Source organism: Rosa chinensis, chromosome 1 (genome assembly GCF_002994745.2).
Source record: "Rosa chinensis cultivar Old Blush chromosome 1, RchiOBHm-V2, whole genome shotgun sequence".
Taxonomy (NCBI): Eukaryota; Viridiplantae; Streptophyta; class Magnoliopsida; order Rosales; family Rosaceae; genus Rosa; species Rosa chinensis.
The window spans coordinates 61,687,715-61,705,094 of NC_037088.1; the positions used below are offsets into that span (position 1 = coordinate 61,687,715).

Here is a 17,380-nt window from a genome sequence, read left to right on the forward strand (position 1 = left end):
CCAGAAACGGGTCTAAGCCCAAATGATTTGTTTCATTTCATTTTCACCAAAAAGGAACATTTCTGAAAATAACATAACATGTAAACAACGACTTGTGCAAAATGATTTGTGGCTTTGATACCACTTGTTGCCACAAAATAAACAATCAATCATTTGATATCACAAACACATACAAACATGTCATATACTTATCAATGAGCACACACCAGAATACACATTGATATAAGCATGATAAAGTGACTTGGAAAACCAACCTTTCTCAGTTGCTTGGAGAGCCATCTGGAAATGAGTAGAGTGCAGCTGGAAATGATTAGCAGGAACTGGAATGAGGAACTCAATAAAAGCCTTCTGTGAAGCACTCAATATGTGAAAAGCTAGATGGTATTGCTGCTATATTTTCAGCGTATCTTGAGTGTACACAGGGACTCCTATTTATACGGAGAAGTAGATCACTCTAAGCTCAGTCCCATCAAGGAGTTAGAGTTTCAATCCAACTCTACTGCATATGCATATCTTCTGTTATCTAGATATATAAGATAACAACATTAACCCCTTGTATTTATCTAATCAAAATGCTTAGATAAATATTACCAAGTTTAAATTAAATTGTTTATCTCTTGTTGAATGTCCTACTTTAATACAACAGTTGTTATGCTAAACGAAACTATCTTCAGTCCACTCTAACATCCTACCCACCTCATCCTACTCCCAGTTATCCAAATCCATCCTCAGTATCAGAATCGTTGAGCAGGCTGAGTTCAGCGAATACGAGGACTTCAAACCCCCAACCATCAAGATCTTGCTCCCAGCGAACCAAACGAGGTCGTTTCAAAATGTTGAGCACGCCCACCTATTCCTGCTCCTCAGATTTGAAATGGAGCACGCGAACAGCTTCCACTGGCTCCTCCACGGCGAGCCAACGTCGCAGAGCGTTAAGACCAAGTCGGCCACCAAGATCGGACTACAGGTCTTGGACGGAAGATTGGAAGAGAACAAGTAAAACGACGGAGAGAGAAAGAGAAATTTTGGTCAGTGGCATACTCGTAAATATTTCATCAAATTGAGCATTTTGGTCATTTTTCATTAAAATGAGGAGTCAGTCTTGCATCATTTAACTTTTGGGTATAGGCTCACCTCGTTATTTGTATAAATCTTTTTGAAAGTGAGTTTTCTGTATTTACATCTTTACTCATGTGCTACCATGTAATTTTCTATATTACTAATTTAGTCAATTTTTTTTAATTTTCATTTTCTTTTCTCTAATTTACTTTTAAAATAATATTATTATTATATTAAGTGTTATCATTCGCGAAGTTAGAAGCCAAATTATACGGACGTACTATAAACCTATAAACAAAATCAAAATGCCTGAAAAGTGAAAACTATAAACAAAATCAGAATTAGAAGAAGAAAAGTACAAGCAAAGCATAGTCAATCAAGAGAGCTTTTGACTTCTTGTTTTGGCACCATACAGACAGAACCATGCCTCAGAAAACCTACCGTGGACGTAAGGAACTAACATCACAGAACAATAGTCAACAAAAACCCACGTTTACGTCTTCAACCCTTTTCTAGTTTCTAATTTTCACCAAAATTAATGCCTAAACTGCAGCAAGCTGCTTTTGATGGGTCGATTCATCTTCATTGAAGGAACAATGTAGCTTCAGACGGCTAGCCAAATTTAGAGGAGATTCTGCTACTTGTAGAGGAGGAGATTGCAGCAACATTTCTCTTTGCAGGTACGAACAATAGGCGAAAAAGTTTTCGGTTGTCACGTTTAATTCGAACCCTAATCCGAACAGGAAATCCATCTCGAGAAGGTTCATCTCTTTCGTGCTGATTCCTCCCACTCTTGCAAAGTAGGCATTGTTGTAAGAACTGAAAGGAGAAAACCAATATTAGACAAAATGATCAACTAATGGAACAAAACAAGAAAAAACAAAGCAAACCATTAATATATTTACGATAGTCATTGCTGTCAATATTAATAAACCACCATATATAGGATCAAGATTAGCTTATAGTTTAAGGCACCATGACTATTTCCGTGATTGAGGATTAGGCAAAATCCACAGCACATGGGATTGATTGCTGTGGATTGATTGGGATGTCATTAGCGTTCAATAAGGAATCCCTTCTGTCAGGATTGTAACTTTGCCAAAAATGTTCATGAAATTTTAGACAAGATCGAACAACAAATCTTAGGTAAGCTGTCCACTAGAAGACGAAGGTATTCACATGGCAAATCCTTCCCTCCTATTGGCTGTGGTTGCTTCCAAATTGGTGACCAATGGGATTTGGCTAAATTTGAAATCCACCAGAAAATTCCAGTTGGATTCTGATTCATATTCATTTCCATTACTAAATCTGTCATCAAGAATTAAACTAATACTCCCTATTGTCTATGAGTCTATGATCACAAGTTCAATTTACAAATCGAAAACATTGAAATTCATAAATAGTTGATCTATGAATGTAGCCACAGTAAATTAGTTATTTAGATCAGAGTACTAAATCAACTAATTAATGTGTATATGGAGAAAAACCTACCTAATTTTGGGTTTATAAAACTCTGATTCATCCAAGCTTAAACCCTTTAACTAGACCAAACCCAGAAAAACCCACCAACAATATCAATCATTCTAGAAAAAAAAACCCAAAATCCAAAGAGAAATGAATCAATGCTTACACGTCATCCATGAACTTTGCAGAGACCAAGACACTAGTGATGAGCAATCGGTGAACATTGAACGAGTTGATAGGCAAAGCCTTCTGTCTTTGTGTGAACCGATCCAGATATACATAGGCCACCACAAAACAAGAGGGGCTACAATCTGCGTACTTGAAAATCCTCTCCAAATAGCTGTGGATTGAGATTGTGGGTTTTGTGAGGCAGTGAAACACCGAGAGCTTCTGCGAGTCGAGCCGCCGGTTCAGGTCGTTGGACTTGGCCACCCGGTCGAGGACGTCAGAGAGGAAAGCTATCACTCTCGGCATCGCTTCTGGGCTCTCGAGCTCAGACATTGTTGAAATGAAGATTGAAAAGTCTCCGCTGATGAGGCTCTTCTGTGTTGGCTTGGCTGGTTGTTATATATAAGAGAGGTAGGAATGCGCGTTGTGTTTAATATGATGGATTAGTTACTAAAGTAAGAGAGTAACTATCATTGTGTTTCTGTTTTTAATTGATACTAATTATGATTGGTAAGTATCAAAGTTACTACTAGGTTGTTGGTATTCTTGGTAAGTTGGCAGACTTGATATATTGGTTACAACTACTAACTTGGGTATCAAGTCAATAAATTTTGTGATTTATTTAGTAGATTTTTATTTCTTCTATTTTTGCTAGAATGAATGATCGAAAGAAGCATGTGGCAGAATGAGTCCATTTATCTGACCGAATGTAAAGAAAAAATAAGAATATGTTGAAGGAAAATCAAGTTTAGTGTGCCTTATCAAACTAGGAATAGGAGAGAAGGTTCTAGATTTCCCAATCCTACACGGATTGGTATTCCTTGTAACATTAGATTATGCACTTTGTAATCCCTATATATAGGGCTCCTATTCTCTATAATGAAATACACTTCTCTCATCAATCTCTCTCAATACCAATATACTTAAACACGTTATCAGCACGACTCTAACCACAAAACAGAAAACCAAAACTCATTCACAAAGCAGCCCCTAGCCCGAGCTAGCCGAGCCTTCGCTGCAGCCCGAGCACCCGTGTGCTTGCAACCTTGCACAGCAGCCCCTGCTGCCCCCCCTTCCTGCAGCCCTGCGTTCCAGCCTGCTGCCACCGAAGCATCCCTGCTGCGCAAACAAGCCAACGCACACCCACTGCATCTTTTTTCCGTTCCTGTGCACATCCGTCTACTTTCAAGCCTCGAAACGTCTAGTTCGGAAGCTCAGATCGAAAAACTTTCTTCATCAAAGTTGTTCGTCTCTGTCTCTTCCATCTAACCTCCGAATTTCAGCCTTATCGGAGATATATTCAGATCTGTACACCAATCGAAGTACAAGCTGTTCAGAACAGAATCTGCTCCGAATTTTCAACAAGTAAGTATTCAAAAGAGTAAGTTTTGAAGTTCCTATAATTCGAAATTTAAATATTTCTTCTTTTCTCGGGGACTTGAAAACCTCCCTTCTTCTACATCCCACCTTTCTTATAACGTGGGTTCGATTCTTGAAAAGCGGAATCGTGGGGATTCACGCAATTAACGAACTAAGAGCGTTCGTAAGACTTCGGACTAAGAGCGTCTGTAAGCATCGATTTAACGAACTAAGAGCGTTCGTATGCTACGGACTAAGAGCGTTCGTGAGCATAGATTATGGTCACGAAACTTTGATGTAATCATTGGCTATTATTAATAAAGTATCGATTTATTTTATCTCATGTCATGGACATATTTTTCGAACTTTATTACTTCAAATATATAAGAGCCAATGGTTTTCATGCGGAAACGCATTGTGAGAATGGACAAGAGTTCCTTTGCATCACCTCTAATGACTACGGACATAAAAGAGTCTTAGAGAAACTTATGTGTCGATCTAGTGGGTTGTATGCAACCACTATACGCATAATTGAATCCAATCATGTTATGAGAGATGATTTATGGGATTCTGACACATATAGGCTTTGACATGACCGTCTGGGACACCTAGGTCGTGATATGATGATCCGTATATTAAAGACTTCACACGGACATCCATTTTTCAGAACGAAAGGAAGTAAAACTCGAAATTTGGATCAAGGAGGAGCACCTGCGCCTCACGGCGCCTTCCCCCTTCAAGTTCGGCCACCACTAGCCGGCGCCGCCATCCCCCTGCGGCTCCAGGGTGGCTTTGATGCCACCCCTGCTCCCCTGACTCCAATTTCTGCTTCTAAAGTCAAAAGTGACTTCATGGCTCAACCAAAATCCTCATTGGTTATTTCTAAAGCCCATTATTCGTTCTGCAAAGCCTGCTCTTTAGCAAAGTTAGGATCGAGACCATCCTATGCAAAGGACACCAAAGAAAATATACTATTCTTGCAAAGAATCCAAGGTGATATTTGTGGACCTATTCAACCATCATGCGGACCATTTCGATATTTTATGGTATTGGTTGATGCATCGACACGCTGGTCACATGTCATGTTATTGTCCACAAGGAACGCTGCATTTGCTAAACTCCTAGCACAAATAATTAAGTTAAGGGCTCACCACCCTGATCATCCTATTAAGTCTATAAGATTAGACAATGCTGGAGAGTTTACATCAAAGACTTTTGATGATTATTGCATGTCCATTGGGATTGATGTTGAACATCCTGTTCCTCATGTTCACACCCAAAATGGTCTCGCAGAAGTCGCCATTAAACGACTACAAATGGTCACTAGGGCATTGGTAATGCGCACCAATCTCCCTATTTCTGCTTGGGGCTATGCAATATTGCATGCAGCTGTGCTTATTCGTCTGAGGCCCACTGCCACTCAACCCTTTTCTGCGTCCCAGATGGTGACTGGGTATGAGCCTAATGTCTCACACTTACGCATATTTGGGTGTGCAGTTTATGTGCCAATTGCGCCACCACAGCGCACCAAAATGGGTCCTCAAAGACGATTAGGCATTTATGTTGGATATGATTCTCCAACGATTATCCGCTACATAGAACCCTTGACAGGCGATCTCTTTACCGCAAGATTTGCGGATTGTCACTTCGATGAGACAGTCTTCCCATCGTTAGGGGGAGATAAGAACATCAATGTTCAACAGGAACGACCGGAATTGTCGTGGTCTGTCCCCACTCTGTCTCATCTTGATCCCCGAACCGCACAGTCCGAAATTGAAGTGCGGAGAATTCTCGATCTTCAGAACGTAGCAGAATCGATGCCTGATGCGTTTTCTGATATCGCTAAAGTGACGAGATCACACATACCTGCTGCAAACATGCCTACAAGGATTGATGTCCCTAAAATTAGAGGACATGACGCCACCTCAAGGGCACTTGAGCATGGCGCCAACGTCCAAAGTGGTAGTGACGTTGTGGCTAGGCCCACGGCTCCTGCCAGGAAGCGCGGGAGGCCAATAGGTTCGATGGATTCTCGCCCAAGAAAGAAAGCGAGTTTGGCACAAAATAATCCATTAATCATCGATGTAAATAATCCATCTCATGAGAATATTCCAGATTATGGTTATGTCCAAGAGACATCATTGGGGGACGCTCCAATGTCAGAACCAACTCCAGAGAATAGAGAGATCTCCATAAATTACACTAGTGTACATGAGATGATGGATAGAAATTCTATGGCAATTGATGATGCATTTGCATATCATATTGCGAAAGGGATTATAGAATATGATGATATCGAACCTCGCTCTGTTGAAGAATGTCAACGAAGAGCAGATTGGCCTAAATGGAAAGATGCGATCCAGGTTGAATTGGATTCACTAACAAAGAGACAGGTATTTGGGTCTATAACGCTGACACCACCAAATATAAAACCTGTTGGCCATAAATGGGTCTTTGTTAGAAAGCGTAATGAGAAAAATGAGGTTGTTAGATACAAAGCCCGCCTTGTGGCACAAGGTTTCTCACAACGCCCTGGAATCGACTACGAGGAGACATATTCTCCCGTAATGGACGTTATAACGTTCCGCTACCTTGTCAGTTTGGTAGTTTCCGAAAAACTTGACATGCAGCTTATGGATGTGGTTACAGCATATCTCTATGGGGATCTAGATTCAGAGATATATATGAAGGTTCCAGATGGACTTCAATTACCCAAATCAAATGGCTCTAAACCACAGAGCGCATTTTCAATAAGATTGAGACGCTCACTATATGGATTGAAACAATCCGGACGGATGTGGTATAACCGTCTAAGTGACTACTTGATTGGGAAGGGATATATTAACAATGAAATATGCCCATGCGTGTTCATTAAAAGAACAAGTTCCGGATTTGCAATCGTAGCAGTTTATGTCGATGACATGAACCTAATTGGAACTCTAGATGAGTTAAAGGAAACTGCTAATTACTTGAAATCCGAATTTGAGATGAAAGATCTTGGGAAAACACGGTTTTGTCTCGGTTTAGAACTCGAGCACCGTAGTGATGGGATTTTGATCCATCAGTCTGCATATACTCAGAAAATTCTAAGGCGCTTTAATGAAGATAAAGCAAAGCCTGCGAGTACTCCCATGATCGGCCGTAGTCTTGAGCCCGGAAAAGATCTGTTTCGTCCAAGGGATGAGGACGAAGAACCCCTAGAGGCCGAAGTGCCCTATTTAAGTGCAATAGGCGCATTATTGTACTTAGCTCAATGCACAAGACCGGATATCTCATTCGCAGTGAACTTGTTAGCTCGACACAGCTCTGCGCCAACACGCCGCCATTGGATTGGTGTAAAGACCATCTTTCGATACCTAAGAGGTACGATTGATATGGGCCTATTCTATCCCTACAGAGAGAAAAGGAATGACGGAAAATTGGGATCGGACCCCAAAAGGCAAAACGCCTCCGTCCATGGAATGGCCGCCGGCCATGTTGCCGGCGCCGGCGCCGCCGCCTGTCATGATGGTCGGCGTCCTCCTATCTCCCTCCATCAAAACGACAATGATGTCTTGATGGGTTTTGCTGATGCAGGGTACCTCTCTGACCCTCACAAAGGTCGCTCCCAAACAGGTTATGTCTTTACCATGGGAAGCACTGCGATATCTTGGAGGTCTACGAAACAGACCCTTGTTGCTACTTCCTCAAATCATGCAGAGATTATTGCTCTACATGAAGCTGTACGTGAATGTGTATGGCTAAAGTCTGTAATTCGACACATTCAAGGAAGTTGTGGTTTGAAGTCTACCACAGATGAACCTACATGCATTTATGAGGATAATGCAGCTTGTATTGAACAAATGAAGTTAGGTTTCATCAAGGGCGACAACACCAAGCATATATCGCCTAAGTTCTTTTATAATCAGCAACAACAATCACTTCTAAAGATTGAAGTGAAACAAATCCGATCAGAGGATAATGTAGCGGACTTATTCACTAAGTCGTTACCTAAATCCACCTTCGAGAAACATGTGAAGAGCATCGGATTGAGAAAATTATCCGAACTCCCACGATTGTAGCAATCAGGGGGAGATATCGACATCAGGGGGAGTCATGATGTCTACATGTTCGATCTCGAAGAGTGAATGACGTGTTGTGCTCTTTTTGTCCTTCGACCAGGATTATTTTTGTCCCACAGGGTTTTTGTTACCTGGCAAGGTTTTTAACGAGGCAACGGATGAAGCGTCACCACCAAGTTTGAGCGGCACAAGGGGGAGTGTTGAAGGAAAATCAAGTTTAGTGTGCCTTATCAAACTAGGAATAGGAATAGGAGAGAAGGTTCTAGATTTCCCAATCCTACACGGATTGGTATTCCTTGTAACATTAGATTATGCACTTTGTAATCCCTATATATAGGGCTCCTATTCTCTATAATGAAATACACTTCTCTCATCAATCTCTCTCAATACCAATATACTTAAACAGAATATAATTTTTCGTCACCCATCACGAGTTAGTAAATGATTGAGTTTAGTGTTAATTAATTTTTCTTGTATTTGATAGGCTAAATATTCAGGCATTGCTCATTTTAGGCAAGTCACCTGTCACAGAGTTTATAAATATCCTAAAGTAACGTGTATTAGCTGTGGATGGAGCATATTAGTAAAGCAGGCTAATGACTTGACCTGGTAAAGAAAAGATGTGACCGCTCATATGAAATAATATTGTCAAGTTTGCATGCAAGCTGGCAAATTATGCTCAAAAGCTAAGTGTGTATATATCACGTGGGTTGATGCAATCCGGATGCATGTGGATCTGGGTTTGGATATAACACTATATCCAGATTTCAGAGAAGCAAATATGGTGAAGATTATAGCTAGCTAGGCCAATATTCAAGGAACTTCCAGCTGCAATAATTTGGAATATGACTACTGGCAATGGCTCTCTTCTACATTGCCAGCTTTCTTTGCCAAGCAAACCAAAATTAAAAATATAAAAACCATGAAGCTTTTCGTTTGTATAATCTGATATGTCCCCCATTATTTGAAGTGCGACTGCAGTAATTCCTATATTCCGTCACCTTTTAGCTACGCAACAGCACACTGTGGGGCGTCTTTGCTCCCTCCCCTTTTTCCATGCCAGCTCGTTTCTTGCAAGACTCGCTTATCTTTCTTCTTTTGAATTCAAGAACTAATACTAGTAGCGAAGCATTGGTTGGCATTCGCAGTGTGCTGGCAACACGGATCGTTCTTTGTTACGTTGGAGGAGATCGAAAAATGACATTAGTAATAGCCATTTTAACTGATTAGCTAAGGGATTACGAATGCGATAAGTTTGTTTTGTACTAGGATTATCGATTTGTCTGACGACAGCGGCGATCCACCAAATTAACAGATCAGTGTGCTTGCTTTGTTGTCGACGCACAGCCAACTATATCCACGATCGATCATGATGATGATGTGATCCCGAATTCCAAGTGCTATGGAAATAAACTAATGAGGATTGGATATGGATTTCTTACAGCAAAAGGTCAAGCTATTCGTGCTGGCATTACCATAATCTCTGCAATATGACAGTGCCGTCACGTTTGATTTATTGAAAACATATATGGGTTGGATCCATATCTTTTCTCATTAGTTGTAGTTAGGATGAATGTAGTGATAAGTAAATTCTGGAATCTTGCACTAGGAAAAGAACTAAAGAACACAATTAGTGTGGAAAAGTGAGCAAATACCTAACCATGTGGGTGGTCCAACTCCAACATAGAAAGTTCTTAACGTTGTACCTTTCACGGTTTCACCACGTGTTCAGTACTTACTGAGCTCTCAGAATCAGAATCATGAGGTTATCGCCAAATTGCATAGCTAATTAGGTCTCAGCATATATATGACGGTCGAGAATTACCAAATATATATAGCTGAGATCAAGGTTTTTCGGAATTTTGATGGACTAAAAACTCGTCTCGAACACTCAATTTTGTAATCAGCAATATGTCTAAAGCATTCTTTTGGAAATAATAACAATGACCCTTTGGGCTATGAAAGCATTCCCCCAACAATTAGAAATGCGATTTGAGCCATTAGTTCAACTTCTGGAGCAAAGATTACACGGGTTTGGTCCTTGCAAAAGAGCAGCCTGCCTGGAAATTGTGTGCTAATAAAACTAATTGCCAGCAGTTGAAAATTTCTGATAGTAGATTATAAGAGTCGGGAAACACTAGTCTTTTCTTATTAATCCACGCTCACACCGTGGATACAATCATCAAGCACACTTAGTCACTTACTAGACAAAGTATGTAAAAGCTAGTTACATGCAACATATATGGGCGAGCACAAATCTATGAACAATCCCAGGGCACGCTCTGCCCTTCAAGGCAGTAATAGCATATGGATTAGCCATAGCATCGGATTGGATCATTGCATCCCTTCTCAGTAGATTGCCTAAATCCAAAGCGGCCCCCTTTGGCAAGGTACTGCTGGTGGTACTCCTCTGCTCGGTAGAACTTCTTGGCAGGAAGAATTTCTGTAACAATTGGTCGGTTCACGACCTTCTGGTGTTTCTCGAGAGATTCTTTTGCTGCTTGCTCTTGCTCAGGTGTGTAGAAGTAGATTCCGGATCTGTACTGCGTACCCACATCACCGCCCTGCACATTACAGATGAGAAATCATTAGGTTCCTCAGGCCATAAGACAGAAGTATGTTTTGAATCACACTCAAATCAAGGAAATCAAACATTTTTCTCTACAAGAATACACAGGAATCAGACAAATCTATGTATATAACATCAATATCAAAATCAAGCTGGACTGTGCAAATGAGGGTCAACAAAGCAATAAGAGCGATAAGGTAAACTGGAGAATCATCTATGAGCCAAGTCTACTGTTTTGGGAGTCAGATGACTGCAAATAATGATTTTCATTCAATCCCAGTGGTTATAAAGATCCATCATGAGACTGCAAACATGTTGACACACGCTACTATATTAAAGTCTAGTTCAAGAAATTGTTCCGCAAATGTCATAACCCCCCTTGTATGTTATCTTCAACCCCTCATGGGAAGTATCAGAAAATGTTCATGCTTTGACAACTTGAATCAAACATTAATTAGAAATGAAATTCAAAGGAAAAAGAACATCCTACTAAGCGGATTTGTCTATCCACATAGGATATTTGACCCCACAACAGTAGAAGCCTCACTGCGCCAGCCTTGTTTTATATGATCGATTACTACACTTCAGGAGGGAAATTGATCTTGGAAGCCTTCTAAAAAGATGTCAGACCAACAATCAGACTATGTATAAACCCCGCTAGGCACCCCTTAATCCCTTTATATAGTGCCTCTCATTTCCTCAGATATAAATCTAATGCTTGCCTTAACAATAGAGGAACATACCAGGACAGCTCTAAATAGTTTAAAAATAATATCTCCGGAAGCTAAAATTACGAAGCTTTATAGAAGTACATATTAAGTCAAGAATTTTTCTTTGGTTTGAGATGGAACTAAATGTTTCCCTACTTCCATTTTCTAACTTTCAGCCTCAAGCATTGCCTGCACCAATTCATCCCAGTCTATCCCTTCTAGGCTTCTATTCTAGAGATTATACGGCTCCTAAGCAAAACATAAAGGGCAGAACAAGAAACACAGAAACATTAGATTTTGAATTCTCAGAAGATTACTTCAGATAACAAATAGCTTTCCTAATTACATAGACTGTTACAAGCAGCAAACAAAGATGAACGCTTTCGCTACAAGAACACTACACACAGTTATGTACAGGGCAAGCCAAGCAAATCCATCAGTCAATACCATATTCACAGTAGCAAATGCTGAATTGAATTGAATCACAAATGAAACTAAGAACTTGCAACACATCACTTTCCTTACAATCCAAGCAAAACCCACAGTTCATCAATCGAAACCCACAATATATCAACAGCCAAACCAACAAAACCAAAAGCAAATAAATTTCATCAAAATTAGCAAAACCCACAAAAATTGAAACCCACGGACCTGGCGATTGAGCGTCGTGGGATCATGCCTGGACCAAAAGAGATCAAGCAGAGTCTCAAAGCTACAGTCTTTAGGGTCATACTGAACCCTCACGACCTCAGAGTGACTCGTCGTCCCGGTACACACGTCTTCATAGCTGGGATTGTGGAGCAACCCCTGAGAGTAGCCGACCTCCGTTTTGGTGACGCCGGGGACTCTCTGAAATGCCAATTCTACCCCCCAGAAGCACCCGGCTCCGAACTGCGCGAACTGCTGACCCGGCGCCGGAACGTCGTCGTCGGGGCCCTGGGCGATGGCGGCGGACTCGGAGTTCGGGTCGGGGGTCTTGGGCCCGAAGCCGAGGCGGTTGAGGATGTTCATGGTGGGCCTGTGGAGGGAGATGGGGCGGCGGGTTTGGGGGAAAGGGGAGGTGGGTTTGGGGCGGAATTTGGAGAGAGAGAGGAGGAAGGAGGGGGAGGAGAGAGAGAGTTTCGCCGTGGTGGCGGAGGTGGTTGTGGTGGTGGAGAGGAGTGGTGATGTGGTGGAGATGGTGGCTAAGGTTTTGAGCATTTTTGGGTGTGACGTGGCGACTATTTGGGCCTTTTTTTTTTAATAATATTTTTGGGCAGGTGATGACTGATGACTTGATAAGCTACAATGGGTTTCGTGTTGGGAAGTAGATTCATTTATTCCCATTCTTTTTTTGTTTCTATTTTATATTAACAAATTCTAGAAATTACTACATTGGTGCACAAATGGTAAACTACGAATCTTTTACTTTCAAGCGGTTAAAAAACATATTTCTTTGCACAAGCTTAGTAGCAAGGATTTGTAACTAAGTGAATCAGATCGATTAGTTTGCATCAGTTAAATTTAAACCGTTAAATTGTGATGGTTTTAGTTTGTTATCTTCAATAAAAAAAAGTAGGAAGCAGAACTCTATCTCTCTTAGTAAAAGTACGGTTCACCTAAAGTAAAGATGATAGATTAGTTAAATATTAAATTGTTACTTTCTTCAACCGTCTTCATCTTGTTGGTTTTTTCTTTTAGTTAAATTACTTAAATATTAAAGATCTAATCTCTAATCTTTGATTAGTTATATACTTATATATGTTAATGAATTGGTGACATTAGAAGGTTTTCCAAGCATAATGTCCAAGTGTTCTTTTCTAATTTTGTTTAGTTTTCTTAATATTTAGATTATTTACAAGTTGGAGAACAAAAAGTCAAAAGCTTACATTTGCTTATTAAGGTCGGTTTAAGCAAAATTACGTGTTGGTGTTGTTGAATGGTGGTTAATCTTACTTACAAGCACACTTTAGATGAATATATTATTGTTTTTTATTTTTTTGATACGAAAAGACTAACAAAATAGGCTAAAGGGAGGCTCCTCTAGATGAATATATTATTGTTCTCATAATTGACCCGTTTCTTTATTCCAAATAAAACTTTATTTTATTTTATTTTTTAATTGAATAAAGGATTGGGCGGTATTAGTTTATTGGAGGCAAACCATATATGAAACAAGTCTCACCCTCTATCCTGAAAGAGAGGGGTTTGCCACACTCTAGGAACCTACCGTCCATCCCCCTATTTTTATTTTATTAATAACATAAAAAGAAAATACAACCTAAAGAAGAGGGAGGGGACATAAACCTTACCCCAAAAGGTAGAAAGAAAGACAAAAGAAAGTGAAAAAATTAAAGCACAACCTCAAATTTTCTTTGGTCCAAATGAAACTTAATTAATATCTATTCACATTGACATTCATAGCTATAAAAATCTTACTCAGAAATTATATTATATATCTTGATTTTCAAAAAAGTAATGCAGCTGCCAAATAAACACTGATCATGATTCATTAATACAAAAACTCAAATTGAACTTCACATCCATAGCATGGCAGCTAAAGTACCGAAAACAATCAAGACAAGAACATTATCAGAACCACCATGGATGCTGAGCCCAGCTGAAGTGGGAGTGTTGTTCTTAGAAGAAGGGTCGTTTGGAAGAGAGTTTGGCCCTTGGTCCGAACCGGTTGACGACTGCGGTGCCCTGGCCGGCGCATAAGATAGTTGGTTACCTTGCACGGGTACTTGAAGCTTCATCCCTCCCAAGCAATAGAGCTTGTTACCACTCACAAAATACCACTCACCAGGTCTTGTCAATGTGACCGTTGTGTTCCCTCCGGTATATGACTTCACTACATTGGTCGTGTTGCAGCCCTCGAAGTTTTCTTTGGTCACTTGATTGACACTGTTTGATGATGAATACTGGAACCCTGCACAATCGAAGACAGAGAAAATTTATTGGGTATCGTTCTGTTTTATACATATCTAACATGTTATGTTGTCAAATTTTGAATATGATCAGAGTTTCGGACAACCTATTTTAAATTTTAATGACTTACCTGATAGTGTCTAAATTGACAGTTAAATAAAGTATATGTATTCTACTGTTTAAAACAAGCTCGCTTACATAAAACATCGCCGACGACGAACTTCTTGTCTGAGGCCCATGTAGGGAGATCAGTGCTTATGTCCCAGCCAGAGTTACCACCCACCGTGTAGGTTGTGGCAGCATAGCATGTTAGTGCAAATCCAAGAACTACAAGACCACAAACCAGAAGAAGCTTTGCCATGATGTCTAAGCTGATACAGATGAGAGTATTAGAGGGAACCATCATTTACATATATATGCGAGGATTGCTTATGATTATTAGATCACCAACTTCACCGGTAAAGCAACCAAACTTTTGAAGAAGTTGGTGGGCAGTTAAACACTCTCCCAACCCCAAATTCTCCTTTTCCTTTTAAAGAAATTTTCTTAGCTAGCTACTAGCTATAGCATGTTCAATCGTTCACTTAAACAAGAAAGACATATAGGAGCTCATATTTTGCAAGTATATCCAAACACTCAAACGAGTATGGCAGATTTTATATCAAATAACAATAAGCTTTAAACAAAAAAAAGTTTTATTTTTGAGTTAATTACTGTTTACTCCCTATATTTATATGGTTTCGTCGTTTCAGTCTCTGACCTTCGAATTTCACCTAAAAAGTCTTTGAACTCCCAATTAGTCTATGTCGTCAACTTTCAGTCAAAGACCCCGTTATTTTGCTGACGTGTCATTAATTTCAAGCTAAAATGTCTATTATACCCTTATTTACTCTTTTTAATTTATTTTTTTCTTTTCTCTACTTTTTTTTTTTTTTTTTCCTTTTTACCTTTTCTTCTTCCAGCTCTCTCTCCTCTTCTTTTTATCTCCGCATCACCCCAATCTGCCATGGCTAAGCCAGGGACCCAAGTCATCTGCATCTAACGAGTACACTTCGTGCTTGTCACCGCCAATAGAGAATCCAATATGTGTGTCCGATCGGGATCGATCAATTTGACCTGATCTTAATCCACCCAGATCCAAGAATCCACTCCTGCACCACCATAGCCCCAGAGCCCCCGTCATTGCTCCGATAAAAACAAATGGCGGGTTCCTCATTCGGCCTACCATAGCCCCAGTTCTGGTTCGAGGTCAAGTTGGTCAGGCTCCGCCGCGACCGAATTGTAGTTGTTCCCGATTCCATGAAACTTCCCTCCTTCTTCTTCAAATTCCTTCTCGAGATTTGAGAAATCCCAATCGTATTGGTAAATCGACTCCAGCCGATAACGCCGCCTTCCATAGATTTTGAAGGTTGTTCTGCTCTTCTACGTATTTGGGTTCCGGCTGAGGCTGCGAGGCCTTGATGCTCTTGGCGCGTGTGGCGATGGCTTTGGGTTTGGTGGCGGCCTCCTCCTTCACCGCCGGCCAGGCCTTTCTCTTGGCTCCTTTCCTTATTGTAAGTTTTGAATTTTGAACAGAGAGAGGCTATGGAGAATTTTGGGTTTGGTGAAGAAGGTGTTTGTTTTGGTTTTGGCCAGTAACCTGACCCGTGGTATGGTGCCATGCAGTGGCGCGACGAGCTCGTAATCTGGGTTTTCAGTTGACGACAAAGCTCTTGGTTTCAATTCAGAGCTTTGGGATATTGTATTTCAATTTATAGATTTGAGATGATTGTTGCTTCATTTACTGGTTTGGTTGCAATTAAATTATAAACGTGAGTTCAGCTTGTTTTTACTTCTCTTGCAAATGGTGGAGGTGGTGGGTGGCGTTGGAGTTGGTGAAGGAGGAGAGGAGGAGATAATGGAAAGGAGGAAGAGGAGGTGGTGGTGATGGTGGTGTTGGCGTTGGTGAAAGAAAGGAGGAAGAGGTGGTGTTTGGTGTTTGGGAGGTGACTGAGGTGGTGGTGGTGGTGTTGCCATTGCCGTTGGTGAAGGAGGAGAGGAGGAAGAGGTGGTGTTTGGGAGGTGAGAGAGGAGGAAGAGGTGGTGGTGGTGTTTGGGAGGTGAGAGAGTGCGAGAGAATGGAAGAGAAAGTAAAGAGAAAAATAAAAATAAAACAGAATTTTTTTTAACCGAGGGTAAAATAGATATTTCGACATAAAATGGCTTCCACGTTAGCAACTTAACAGAGAAATTGACGGAAAATTGACGACATGGACGAATTGGGAGGAAATTGAGAGTTTAGAGACTTTTTAGGTGAAATTCAAAGGTCGGGATTGAAACGATGAAACCCTATAAGTATATGGAGTAAACAGTATTTAATCATTTATTTTTCTTCATTGACCGTAAAAATGAAGGGATGCAACTTTCTTTTGCAGCAGTCCCGTATATGTAGGAATATACCAAGTATGGGATCTCAATAACTTGACTTGCAACTGATCATATAGAAGAATCCAAACAACAAATTGTTGATTCAAATTTTATGTGCAAAAATAAATGGTGAACTTATCCTTAGTTCACTTTCTCAATCCCAATTGCCAAGAGTATGGCATTGTCAAGATTGAATATAGATCTTCAAAAGTGGAAAACTGTCTTTTATCTGCTGCCCTCAATAATTGCAATACCGTTATATTCAAAGGCCGAGAAATTTTTCTATCCTATAGTAGAACCACGTAGGACTACCACATGGTATGCCGCCCCAATCAGAACTCCCCACGTGGATTTTTTTCCCCAACTCATATCAGGCCTCTCAAAGGCCTGTCTACAAAAGCACATTGTTGTTTCATGTAGAAATGTACCTAAAAACCAGGATCGCATTCATGGTCACTTGCAGTTTGAGCAACATTTTCGGATACTTAGACTTGCTCTGGTTGTTTTTAAGCTAAAAGACATAAGATGTTTGATAAAATGTCTTAAACAAATGTTTAATACGCTAAGAGGACCAAGATTGGTAAGTTGGCATGGGATGTTCGGCAAGGCCCTCAATGAGACATTCATAATCCAAGAGAATGCTAGAAAAGTGAGCATGAGATGTTTGACGGAAA

The 17,380-nt window shown here is 40.4% G+C and overlaps 3 protein-coding genes across 3 annotated transcripts; all 3 read right to left on the minus strand.

The window, feature by feature from the left end:
• Window positions 1-1,369: 1,369 nt before the first annotated feature.
• LOC112177069 (cyclin-U4-1) lies at window positions 1,370-3,088 on the minus strand. The gene is made up of 2 exons (XM_024315259.2): window positions 2,690-3,088; window positions 1,370-1,878 (listed from the first exon to the last, which is right to left on the minus strand). The coding sequence occupies exons 1-2, from the start codon at window positions 3,022-3,024 to the stop codon at window positions 1,602-1,604; spliced, it is 612 nt and encodes a 203-aa protein (XP_024171027.1). The 5' UTR covers window positions 3,025-3,088; the 3' UTR covers window positions 1,370-1,601.
• Window positions 3,089-10,198: 7,110 nt separating this feature from the next.
• LOC112193679 (peptide methionine sulfoxide reductase A1) lies at window positions 10,199-12,666 on the minus strand. The gene is made up of 2 exons (XM_024333933.2): window positions 12,042-12,666; window positions 10,199-10,675 (listed from the first exon to the last, which is right to left on the minus strand). Exons 1-2 carry the CDS (start codon window positions 12,588-12,590, stop codon window positions 10,424-10,426), a joined length of 801 nt encoding a protein of 266 aa, XP_024189701.1. The 5' UTR covers window positions 12,591-12,666; the 3' UTR covers window positions 10,199-10,423.
• A 1,188-nt stretch (window positions 12,667-13,854) lies between these two features.
• LOC112181865 (mavicyanin) lies at window positions 13,855-14,666 on the minus strand. The gene is made up of 2 exons (XM_024320266.2): window positions 14,499-14,666; window positions 13,855-14,301 (listed from the first exon to the last, which is right to left on the minus strand). Exons 1-2 carry the CDS (start codon window positions 14,659-14,661, stop codon window positions 13,907-13,909), a joined length of 558 nt encoding a protein of 185 aa, XP_024176034.2. The 5' UTR covers window positions 14,662-14,666; the 3' UTR covers window positions 13,855-13,906.
• Between the last annotated feature and the right edge of the window lie 2,714 nt (window positions 14,667-17,380).